General features: G+C 36.9%; 2 protein-coding genes across 5 annotated transcripts; both read right to left on the minus strand.

Annotated features, from left to right (window-relative positions):
* Positions 1–723: 723 nt before the first annotated feature.
* On the minus strand, positions 724–4,654 carry LOC143449316 (uncharacterized). Its single transcript, XM_076949468.1, has 10 exons — positions 4,229–4,654; positions 4,023–4,079; positions 3,650–3,732; positions 3,437–3,526; positions 3,167–3,326; positions 2,782–2,947; positions 2,539–2,694; positions 2,320–2,443; positions 1,821–2,234; positions 724–1,552 (listed from the first exon to the last, which is right to left on the minus strand). Exons 1-10 carry the CDS (start codon positions 4,287–4,289, stop codon positions 1,538–1,540), a joined length of 1,326 nt encoding a protein of 441 aa, XP_076805583.1. The 5' UTR covers positions 4,290–4,654; the 3' UTR covers positions 724–1,537.
* A 303-nt stretch (positions 4,655–4,957) lies between these two features.
* LOC143449315 (uncharacterized) lies at positions 4,958–9,219 on the minus strand. 4 transcript variants are annotated; one of them, XM_076949467.1, is made up of 11 exons: positions 8,254–9,216; positions 7,941–8,015; positions 7,764–7,858; positions 7,394–7,489; positions 7,084–7,264; positions 6,709–6,874; positions 6,385–6,537; positions 6,160–6,289; positions 5,672–6,079; positions 5,346–5,400; positions 4,958–5,128 (listed from the first exon to the last, which is right to left on the minus strand). In XM_076949467.1, exons 1-10 carry the CDS (start codon positions 8,318–8,320, stop codon positions 5,383–5,385), a joined length of 1,389 nt encoding a protein of 462 aa, XP_076805582.1. In that variant the 5' UTR covers positions 8,321–9,216; the 3' UTR covers positions 4,958–5,128; positions 5,346–5,382. The 4 variants fall into 4 exon arrangements, with proteins under 4 accessions (XP_076805582.1, XP_076805581.1, XP_076805580.1 ...); XM_076949466.1 differs by lacking the exon at positions 5,346–5,400 and having other exon boundaries at positions 8,254–9,217; XM_076949465.1 differs by lacking the exons at positions 4,958–5,128; positions 5,346–5,400 and having other exon boundaries at positions 5,439–6,076; positions 8,254–9,219.
* Positions 9,220–12,325: the final 3,106 nt, after the last annotated feature.

Below are 12,325 nucleotides of genomic sequence, written 5' to 3' on the forward strand. Positions count from 1 at the left end.
ATCAGTTACTTCGACTTTGACTGAGTCTTTCGTGCTAAATGGACATATACACTGTACGAGTGTAAGCATATAAGGTAAGCGTGACCAAACGCTTGGGAGAAGTTCCAATCCTCTTTTTACTTGATTTTGTTTCGGTTCACTGTATCTGTATCACCTTGATTTAAGCGCAGACGCTGGACAAATTTTTGGCAATTTTCACATATTTTAGCAGTTCGGTAACCCATTTGGACGTTGTTCATAACTTTCTTGTTAAAAATTTCATCATGGATACGTGAAAACGGTTCCAAGAAATCGTGACGACCACATAAGAAAGTGAACCGTATCATAGTTGTTATGCTATTGCGGTCACGTACAACCCGCAACAAACCAAAACAACATAAAACCCGCAAACGCTTACGGCTGTACAATTATTTTCATGACCGCGAATATTACGTTTAACTATGGGCGATGTCTACTTTGCAGCCGCAAATATCTGCGTGTTTTGTGTAATTAGTGTCGCACCGGTTTTCCGGTTTACATACAAACTGTTGAGTGAGTACTGCAGGCGTGGACAAACGATTCTTGAAGTCTTTATCAGACAAATGTTTAAACGCTGTGGAATAATGCGGCGCTTCGGAGATAAGTCGTCGACGTAATAGTACGTTCAGTGATATTTAAGGAATGTTTGCAGAAAGAAAATGGCTGCCATTTCACTTTCATGCAATAAAACATGCTGATGTGAAATAATTTGATACAAAAAGTTTATTTGAAGAATGTACTTGCATATACGTTATAAAACATATGCGATATAATGCATTCATAAAATAGAAATATTATAAGATGAATCTTCCATACAAAACCATGACCACTTCAAAGTGCAATATTAACGTTCGCGTACATCATATCATAACGCAAAAATGCTGAAAACACGTGCGATTTACGCATCTATACACAGTATACTTACGCATTAAAGCTACAAGAATGCGGCTAATATCGTAAACATGTGAAAGTTACAGAGATTAAGACCGCATGGTTGTATACGATAAATTTGTACTCGGTCACGAGGGCAAAAGTATGAAAATAAACACAAATACAAACAAGGCGTCTTTCAGTTTTTTTTTGTTGTTTCTCTGGGTTTTCGTTGTGATGACGGTTACCGAAAGTATTTCATTTCAAATTACTTATATTTTCTGGACAATTAAATTTCATGCAGTGTACAACAGGTTTAGCACAACGACAACAACAACAACAACGTATTACAGTATCAATTGCTGGTTACGATTGCTTGCTTCAACATAGAGTGACAGACACAATCGGTTTTATTTGAAAGAACAGCAAATGATATTAAATAAGATAAAAATCAAACTATAGATGAATTGGTTCAACAAACAGGGGTGAGAATGTGCAATAATCGTCAAACTTAAGTTTTTTCAGTCACACAACTTCTCTTATTCTTGCAAGTGGATACTTCGCCTTCGCTTTTAACTCGCGGACGACTTTGGCTTTAGACGATGGACTTTTGAGTGTCTTGATGTTTCCTCTTGCGAGTTTGTTTCAATTAAACCGTTGAAACCTGCATGCATGGATAATTAATTATATTGTTTAAGTATTTCTTTTTACGAATAGATTATAAATAAAATACAGTGCGTGTGGAACAGAAGAAATTGATAACGGCATGTATTTGACGTGTGGAATTGATTGTGTAGAATGTAGACTACATACTCAACGTCCACCGTCAAACAATTAACCCGTTGATTTCGAATAATACATGTAAATACCACTATTTAAACGTTGGTGTTTTCTTACCTTGTGGTTGAAACGTATATATAGCCTATACTCACCAGTGGTCTGTTATACACTTGTTCATACTGTTGTTCTTGCTCATGGACCATATCGCCAGTACCACCATAAGAGCCGCTTGTAGACGTGGAAGCAGTCTCACTGCTGGTCATACTTCTTGTGTCCTGCTGTGTTTGTGCGTTGGGATGCGGAAGATATCCATTTCTCATTTCTCGAGTCTGCGCTGATGGTTTTTTCACTTGTAAATAAACTGGAGGCGCAACCGCTCTTTCCACTTCTGAGTCAGAAGACGATGTTCCATCGGATTGATATCTTTCATCTTCCTCTGCTTCTCTATGACTTGGGGTTGAGGCTCGTGATGTCGAAAGTGAGGCCGGAAGGTTGGTGGCCGAATCGTGCGATGAATGTGAAGATACTGATCCTGTTCTCTGCTTCATGTTTTCAACTTGCGGCTCCTGTAACGCAAATAACAAAGTGAAAACTTCAATTAAGCACCCGTCTACTGGTTTGGTTTCTGTTTGTTGTGTGTAGTATACTAACAATGTTTTCAGTTTGCGGTGGAGCTGGTTTTGCGGCTGATACATTTCCATTGGTGTAGGTCGTTGTAATATCCTGTTTTTCTTTCTTAGCTTTTAGTTTTTTCTTTTCTTTTTCTTTAGCAATCCTGTTATGATCCGTATTACAAATATTTATTCAATGATAGATAAAAAAAAAGCTTGTATTGTGAAACGCTAAACCAAAATTCTATATAATAATAACCTGCCATCGATTCTTTTGATACACCACCAAGTCAACAAAGGAATGAGCAGAAAGAGTATGAGTCCCACAACGATACAGTAAACAACAAGCATCCAGATATGGAAAAGTGTCTCACAGTGCTCACCGACGTACCACCAATTGTATCCAACCCGACAACTGATGAAGAATATCAGACAAGTATCCACGAAGATGATTCAGGCAAAGCCAACGCATATTTGTAAGAATATTCTCCAAGCAATATACCTGCACACTGGCGTTTGATTAGGGTCGTCGTGGATGCACCAACCATCATTAACGCAGAAATTTTCTAAACATTTGGAAATGCATGAAATGGAGACTCCTTTATTATCCTCTCTGCACGAAGCATAGGTTCCGCACTGCTGGTCCACCAACGGACACAGTGAGTTTCCTGTGTGGAAATATGTAAATGTAAATTAATTATTAGTAAAAGTATTACTATAGTGTTTACCGTAGAGTACAAAAAAAGAATTTATACTGTTTATGGTTAAGGTTAAACACATTCATAATAACAATTTTTTCCAAAATGTTATATTGGCATTAGGTATCACTGAATGATAAAAATGATAAATAAACGTAAATTACTAAATGAAAAATACACTATCAGCACCAGTAAATTCAAAGCCTGATGTTGAAAGGTTATATAGAGATCTGAAAGCCGAATCGCTTCCAAACTGAATTGACAAGTAAGTTACGTTTCCAATTGTACTTGCGATTGTATCGTCAGAGATGCCAAGGCTCGAGGCAAAGGTGGAGTAATTATAAAATACCTTCAAAATCGAGGACCTTTGTTTTATAAAATGAATTTAATTGTTCGAAATGTTCAACCATAGTTAAAACTCCTTAAGCAGTATTCAAATAGTATTCATAAAATACTTACAACATACTGCAAATTATTTGTATCGTTTGAGGTGATAGTTAAGCGTAAAAACCCACCAGATCCAAGCAATCCGTCATAGATATTCACCACCTGTTTGTATTAAAAATCGTATAAAAGAGTTAATGATATAGTTCAATAAATTAGAAAATCAATACTAAACGAGTATTTCTCCTATATCTTACTTATCGTATTTCTTAGTAACCATTAACTTACCGCATTTTCAAATATAGATTGATTAAAGGTTGCGTTAACACTTGATGTTAGACGTAATTTGGTTGTGTAGGATTTTTCGGCATCTGCGCATACATGATAAACACGTAAGAAGCAGTAATAAGCCTATACAACAACACGAACAAAAATACAGTTTCACAAAAAACATTTTTTTGTACAGTAGGTCTGTATGTGACAGTCCCAAGAAACACACTGACCAATCAAGAAAGTACATGAGCGCGCTGGTTACAAGTATTCCTACGTCATACTGAGATAACTAAGGCTAAAGGATAAAGAAACCCGCGCCAAACATATTAAAAAATACTGTCTTCAACATATGTCCCAAAGTGTTTACAATTTGTAGTTCTGAACTTACCTACGCTTAGTTCAAACGAAGCGACAAAAGGAAAGACGCCGTTTTGCTGGGAGTTCACTAAAAATATATAGTTACTGATTGTCAACTTGTTGCAACAATATCATCTAACATAATTAATAAGCTTTATTGCCTAATTCAGCTGAATTAGTTGAAAGAGTAAAATATTGACCGTGCCCTATGTTCAATTAACTTTCACATAAACTCACCAGTCTGAAATTTGAGGAGACAAATAGAAAGAATTGTAAGTTTCAGACAGAAGTATTTCATTTTTATTTCAGAAAACTAAACCTTATAAACAATAAGCGGTCCACTTTATTCTCCTACAAATGGAATTTGAACTTTCTCAAGTACATCAGAATCATGGCAATCTTTGCATAGTGAATTGAACTTAAATCGTATTTTTAATCTTCAGCTAACTGTTAACGTATCGCGCTATATCGCTTTTCAGCTGTATATACCGTAGTCCGTAATACGCAACATCAACAAACTGACCTATCAGCCTACTAATTGAGAAATACTCTTGTCTAGAATTTATTCCAAGTCATATTATTAGAGTGAACTGTACTTTATAGTACACCGCATAACGACATACCTCGCTCAACATGAATAGTGTGTTCATAACGCTTTAACTGCTCCGCTGTTGGTACAATGTTCGTCTTGTGTACATATGGCGTTTTTCTTCTCTCTTATTTGCCATTTAGTGCGCCATATTAGCTAGGCCTGACGTCGCGTACAATTGCGCACATCACATCGGCCCGATTTGTTATTTACTCAAGGAAAATGTTTTTCATCTTTTCTGTCGTGTTTTGTATGTGTACTTTTTTACATCGATATTGATACGTTTGCTAAGACAAGAGCTTCTTGTGGTCTAAAATTAAGAAATGTCGTGATAATCTTTTTCTCCTTTGTCACAGAAATAATTTTCTAAAGGGAAAGATAGTAAAGCACTGTTTTATTGATCCATTAAACAACGTAATAGAGGATACGTCAAAAACTAACAAATTACGTTCACGGCTATATTTGGTATCTTTTAAGGCTTCACATTGAAGAACTCTCATGTTCGTCCAAAGAATCTAGATTGCCATCTCTTCTCCTACGTAGACAATCTGCAAAAAGCAAACCGTTGCAGTATAAAAATTGTCTACAGCCAATGCAGTTGTTGAAATAACCCGGCTGTAAACTTTTGTGAGGCTCAGGATTATTGTGTAGCAAATGTATGTTGTAAGTCACCTCAAATACACTGGAGTTATTATTTATACAAAAAGAAATTTATTGCTACTTTATCGTAGAGCTTTCATAGCATATGAACAGTAAAAAGCACACCTCGCCTTCTTAGTAGCAGATGAACAAAAACACGACGTCACACGATGATGGATTCCTAACGGACATGCGAAATGAAATGATAAACACGTTGACAGTTAAAGTGAATAAAAGTTACATTGATTATGTTTGGATTAAGAAAGTAGAAATTGATTTTTGCAAAGATTAACTTGGTTATAAATGGTGGTGATTGTTAATGGTAACAATAATGGTAAATTTTGTTATTCATGCATGACAAAAATTTGGCTCGATTTCAAATCGAAAATATCTTACAAATCAAAGACAATTTGGTACAAACTGATGAGGCATTTATCATGACAAATCATTACCTGAGGTTGGGAGAGCTTCTTCATTACTTTGGCGTATATTGGAGGATGATGATCTACTTCTTCCAGTCCACGATCAACTGAAGTGGGTTCTTCAACCTCAAATGAACTCAAACTTGATCCGATCACAAACTCTTCTCCGGAAGATTCCTCTTCCTCGGATGATTGCTCCGAATCGTTTAACTCAACATCTTCATAAGTAACGGTCGGAACATGATTATTCTCCGGAAGCGCAACATCTTCGTTGCATATTAAGTTTCCGGCTGGTTCTGGTGTTTCATAGCGATGAGTCAGGACTGCGTCGTAATCGTTGTCGAGATTGTCTTCTGAAGATGAAGGGATATGGTCTGAGCTCTTTGCGTCGTCTTGATACCCGTCTTCAGACATGTTTTTTTCGTTTTCAGCCAACTTCTACCAACAGGCAAATAAACGGTTAATACTGGCTTTAAAATGCACATCACCAAGTGAAGGCTAATTGAAATTTTACTTACCTTTACTGTTAAGTTTGAAATCACTTCTGTGTCAGAACCTTTAGATTTTGCAGATTTTCTAGGCGCGAGATCTGGTTTATGAACAGTAATAACATATTCCTCCTTTGGGTCGACAATGGTAACTTTTTTCCTATTTACAAAAAAATAGCACATTGCGTTTTAGTCAAGAAAGCTCGCTTGTGAGAATAATTGCTATGCTAAGATGATTGAACGAATTAGATTTACTTTTGCTTTGATTTCAGTGGCAGGCAGCAAGCGATGATGGGTATACTGATGAGAATAAGGACAACCGCAGCTCCAAACACACAAGGCATCCATAAATGAAGATAAAGCTCACAGTGCGTTCCAACGTACCAGGTGTCGAATGTAGAGGGACAGCTTTTATAGAAAGATTAAAGTTTTTGCAAAAGTGCGTGAAATAATGTTTTTTTTGCAAAATCTTTCCTTTTAAAATCTAGGAACATGAGACTCAGGTACATATAGATTATAGATATGTTGGCTATAAAAATAGATACAAAAATTTCACAAGACCTATGATATACAGCTAACCTGCATTGAGGTGCAGTGTTACCGTCGTAATGTATACACCATCCTGAGTTTTGACAGTAGCCAACTTTGCACAGGGACCGGCACTGGGTGACCAAAGTAGTGGTTGTTTCAATGCAGTGAGTGTATTGGCCTTGAGGGCACCCGGCATCGTCGCATAGGCTATTACCTGCATATAGAAACAACATCTGGGAAAAACGTTTTTGAAAACATCAGGTATATTTTAGAAATAAGTGTGAGATTAAACTACTAACATAATTTGTAACAGACTTTTACTATTCAAAATTCAGAGGAGACATGCTCAGTACATGCAGAAATATCCTTTTTTTATTGTTAGCGCCTTCTTGGTTATGGCGATGCTACAAATTACCATAATACCTGAAAATGTATATGTGCTGGAAATTGCGGACACCGTAAACGTTGCTCTGAAGTTTGGATCCGCTTCTAATCCAGTCCTAACCGATGGAAGTGAACCAATAGATCCAAAAATGGCCTGGCCGCTGGCGTTAGCTATACTGGCTTGTAATTGGAGGAAATTATACGTAGAATCGTATGATATCTGTGTATTGAAAAGTAATGGAGGTTAACGCGATATATAAACATATACAGAAGAGCATACAGCAACGACAAATGATTCATTTATAAACACAAAATGTATGGGTTAGGATAACTCGTACATGTCGTATACCGTATAATACTCATTGGTTGGATCACGAATTGCCATAAAGTTGCTTGTCTCTTGGAAACCATTGAAACCAACCCTTTGGCCATAAAAACTATTTACCTAAAAATTGACCACATAAATTGTTAAGTTTTCTACATGATACATTATAAGCACTTTAACAAACTCCAAGCGTTTTTGATTGTTCATGGCTGTTGGCAATTCCTAGAGTCGATTCGTAACATATTAGCCGAAGTTTATCTGAATCTACATGAATGTCTTGAACTAAATATGAATCTCTTGCATCATCTAGCGAAAGCAAACCTTTTATTAAGGCGTATTTTGTTCAACAGCTATGGTATATCAAGACAGGTGTTGTAAAAGTGGTATATCTTACCGCATTTAATATGATTTCTTCAGAATATAGGTATGCCGTAGCGTTACGCAATGAAACGCGTAGCGTTGTCGAAAAAATTTTGTTTGTATTGTTATCTGAAACAGATCATTTGTGGTTGAACATAACAAAAAAGCAGTTGCAGTTTTGGGGCCAAAATTTATGACCCTATACTTATACCTATATTGGCGGTTGAGTCTTCTACAGTAACAAATGGATATTCTTCAACTGAGAGCAAAGTGTTTTGCGAAGAAACTAAAAAAAGATTGTGATAATATTAATAAAAAGCATAGCCTTCGACACAGCACAAAAAGACGACGTACTGTTACAATAGTTTTGCTGTGGACAAGTAATTTATTCGTCATTATCGTGTTACAGGATTAATATTACTTTTGCTTACAACGTGCCTTTGAAAGCCTTTTATCTTGCGTAAGTTTTCTATCTTAAAACAAAAAAGGTTGACTTTCGGATATTTTGAATGTTTCACGCTCACCTGATTTTGCCAAGGTTACCACTCCGATAAAAGTGATGACGTTTGACCAAGAAAAATGAAAGCGCATTTTATATGAGCAATGAAGCGAAAACCCAACTATTACGCTTCGCACTGAAACAGATTTGTTGAAGTTAAAGCATCAATAATCCAAATAAGAGCACAAGTACAGCAGCGGAACGGAGTCCTTGGTCTTGTTAGCGAAATCTTAAATTTTTCTTAATAAAGCTTTTCTTTGATGCGTTGTATGCTTTAGAACTGCATTATCTAAGTCGAAATTACTATCTTCCGTTGGGACACTAACTTTGGAGGAGCAATGCAATTTGCTGTTATTTCTTTTGCCAAGGCCCAAGGGGTTCACCAGGGTTGGGGTGATCGTAATCGTTATTCGTAATCGATTGTCAATCGTTAGCATTTTATTGATAATCGAATTTTGTTTAAATAAAGTCAGGATTCACCTTTAGTAGTCGGTCGATTATTCGATTGTTAAGGCACCAAAGCCATAGCAATCGATGGATTATTCGATTTTGGTTGTACCAAAGTAAAAAAAATCGATTTATTCGTAATAAGTTTACTGTTAATTCAAATTGCGATCGATTTTCTAGTCATTCGTTAACTACTTGGTAGTTTGGCGCGGCCAACCATAAGTAGTGTTGTTTTTCAACAATTTACTGGTTGCATGGTCAATCAAAGCTTCTTTCAGTGTAGCTACAAATGACATTGACGCATCATAATAACGTAAATGTAAAACAACATGCACTGCATATTTGCGCATTGTTACAGCAAAACTATTACACTGGATACGGTTTATGAACGTTTATCTACTTTCTATTATCCGATTAACGTTCTGAAAGGATACATCCAAGCTCTGGAAAGTGTATCAAACGTAATCGATTTAATCGACTAAAACGCACAGTTTATTCAAATTACTTGAACAAAATCTTAGGAAAATCGAATATTGCCCGGGTTTTGGTGTAATTATTCGATTTATTCGTCACAATAGTCTGAAAAACCGATTACAACTAGAATAAAACCATTCACGTTGACATTTACTCAATTACTTGGTAGACGTAATCGCCCCAACCCTGGTTAAAACAGTTTACCAATTCCATCGAGATACTGTTTGTTGGCTTATTCTCAGAAACTGTTGCTATTGCTTAAACTATTGCTTCCTTACACACTGACCACTTGACCAGTGGCAAGCCTTAATGCATTATAGATAAATGCATACAGTCCAACACACTCAACAACTGAACTTGCCATCAAGAGCACAACGTCGCGGCTTCACTTAAATTGAACTAAAACCGTCTCTGGGCTTTGTCACACAACTATGCACAGACATTTTTTAAAGCCTATCTTCTTGCATGACTTCTCAGTTGAGCACTCGAGCCACGCACAGTCAAGCATATCGTTGAAAAAACCGTAGCGTCGAGAATAACGCACGGGTGCTCTTTGCACCGTGGAACTAATATAAATAGACATTTTAAAAAGGGTGGCCATCATTTGTGCTGTAGATTTTCCATATGTACGCAATGGCTCGGGGGTCGACTCGCAAACGATACAATAAAAATAAAAATGTGTGCAATTTTTCTGGTCGCTACAAGTGGTTCTTTCACTAGTTCTTTTATTTGTCGTATAGGTTAGTTGTTTTTAATTGTATCAAATTGAAATAATAATTCTTTTTTTTAAGTAAATTTAAAGTCTAATTGAGAGCATATCAACCGCCATTATATACGTGGTTTCGTGGCCGCATGGTCATATCTAGCTTGAGTTTATGGTTCACACACAAGCACATAAATTATTCTTTTTCATAATTATGTTTAAGAAAATAATTTTCCTAAATCTTTGCACAAATGAAGTTTACTACAACCTTATATTAAGTGGAAAACTGACGATGCTGACTATTTTACCAAAATACTTAAATAAGGCACAATTCGAAAAAACACTACCTGGGCCAGACCTTGACGTAGTTTAGTGGCTTGCGGACCTTAGTGATCTCAGAATTATGCGAGCGGTAGCTAAGCGTCTGGAAGAGACACCAAAACTGTAAAAGTTGAAGGGTATAGAGGACTGAACAAAGTGGACCAATTCACCCGGAAGATAAACATGTTGGCATTGGGCCAACAGTCTTACCTAGAAAAATTATAAACATTACGGAAGCATCAATGAACATTTCAAAACAGTATAACTTGGAAGAGGAAGGGCCTCTATGAGGCGGAAGTTTATGACGCAGTGTAGTGGAATCCATATGATGAAGCTGTAGGGCTAGGGCCGATCCCCTTTCGGAATATTAAAATCTTCACAAAAATTGTAACATGGTACGAGGAAAATGTATATGAGGCTGCTAAAACGGTAGAAATAAAGGCTGTCTATGTATCAAAGTCATACAGATGGCACGGAAGATAAAAATTACAATATCTGTGTCCTTGGATTGCGCGAGACGAGATGGCTTCAAAATGGTCAAATCAGGCAGACATCGGAAGACACGGTATAATCTACTCCAGTCACACAGATACGGATGGGTCCTAACTTTGCAACAAAATCGAATAACATCAAGTTGAGTTGCGCAATAATGAAAACTACTGAGAAAAATCAAAAGACATATTTTACAGTCATCTGCAAGATCTATTGGACCGCCAAAAAACGAAAAACATCGTTGTTCTCATAAGTGATTTAACGTGAAAATTGAAGCGGACAACACTGTCTATAAAAAGGTTATGGGTGCACATGGGCTCAAAGAGATGAGCGAGAACGGAGAGAGATTTGCAGATGTATGCTCTTTCAACAAATTGATATGAGGTAGTCCAACATTTTTCTGCACACCAGTGAAGCCACTTAGAGATCTCCAGATCATACAATCGAAAATTAAATTCGTCACGTGTGCAGTTTCGTGGATCATGGAAATATATTAGAGTAAAAAAAGTGAGAAAAGAGATGCGGCATCTCCACCACCTCCAGAAGTGATGTGTCTGAAGAAACACACTAACACAATCAATGCTTGATTGCGGTACGATGTTGGCCTGCTTAAGTCCAGGGAAATATAAAGTCAATTTTTCTAACTAATAACTCTAACTAAACTTTTCAATAGTTTTACTAGACTACAAGGAAGCTGACCTAGAAGCGCGACGACAGCAGATTGGGAGACATTGGCATGACACATACAAGGAGGTTCTTAGCAGGTAAATAACAACAAGACAAAGCAACAGGGATGGACATTAACAGAAAGCTCACTGAAATTGCTAGCCAGAGAAGCACAGATAAAAGGGTTAACATGAATCGAACAAGTAATGAAAAAGTAGAGAAATAACATGAACACACCAACGCTAACACCGAAATATAAAGAAATCGCAACTTTACGTATTATCGTGGAGCAGTTGCTGAAAGATAATTTTCGCCTTTCATTGACTATGAAACGATGTTGACAAATGTTGACGATGTTTACGGAGAGACACTGTATATGTTGCTGTGACATTTTTGAAACACCAGAGAATTTAATCGCATTGCATAATCCATAAGACATTTGAAGGAATGTCATGTGGAGTAAGGCATCCCGGTCAACTCTTTGACAGTTTTAAGGTAGAGACGGTACTATGCTATCACCATTTTTACTTTTGATCGTTATTTAGTGGATCATAAAGACCGTTACACAGCGTAAAAGAACAACTGCATACAATGGAAGCATCTTGATGATCTCGACTTTGCTAACAACTTGGCTCATTTTTTGCAGACATTTTGCTCATATGAATTCATCTGTTAGCAACCCAACTGTAACATATTCAAATTTCATTACTGGAGTCTTCCTTCACCTAACTTGTAGAATTTTGGGTACGCAGGGTGTAAGTGACAAAGATGTGAAATCTAGTAGGGGGTAGGCATGAGCGGCCTTCTTTATTTTAAAAAACATCTCGACTTCTAACGAAGTTCACTTAAAAGAGAAACTTTGCGTTTTCAAATCTACGGTGAAGGTTGTCCTAGTGTATGCCTCTGAGAAATAAAGAATGACAAACAAAACCCAGCAGAGGATACATGATTGGTTGCCTGAGAAAAATTCTTTGCATCAGATGGTCTGATGGGG

The sequence above is a fragment of the Clavelina lepadiformis genome, chromosome 3, assembly GCF_947623445.1.
Source record: "Clavelina lepadiformis chromosome 3, kaClaLepa1.1, whole genome shotgun sequence".
Taxonomy (NCBI): Eukaryota; Metazoa; Chordata; class Ascidiacea; order Aplousobranchia; family Clavelinidae; genus Clavelina; species Clavelina lepadiformis.

Excerpts from the sequence above, each read along its gene's own strand:
- LOC143449316 (XM_076949468.1), bottom strand. The coding sequence starts at position 4,289 with ATGAAATACTTCTGTCTGAAACTTACAATTCTTTCTATTTGTCTCCTC. Across the intron at positions 4,080-4,228 it reads TCTCCTCAAATTTCAGACTG|TGAACTCCCAGCAAAACGGC; the intron begins GTGAGTTTATGT and ends ATATATTTTTAG. Across the intron at positions 2,695-2,781 it reads AATCAAACGCCAGTGTGCAG|TTGTCGGGTTGGATACAATT; the intron begins GTATATTGCTTG and ends ATTCTTCATCAG.
- LOC143449315 (XM_076949464.1), bottom strand. The coding sequence starts at position 8,320 with ATGCGCTTTCATTTTTCTTGGTCAAACGTCATCACTTTTATCGGAGTG. Across the intron at positions 6,875-7,083 it reads CAGCACATATACATTTTCAG|GTAATAGCCTATGCGACGAT; the intron begins GTATTATGGTAA and ends TTCTATATGCAG. Across the intron at positions 6,290-6,384 it reads CCACTGAAATCAAAGCAAAA|GAAAAAAGTTACCATTGTCG; the intron begins GTAAATCTAATT and ends TTTTGTAAATAG.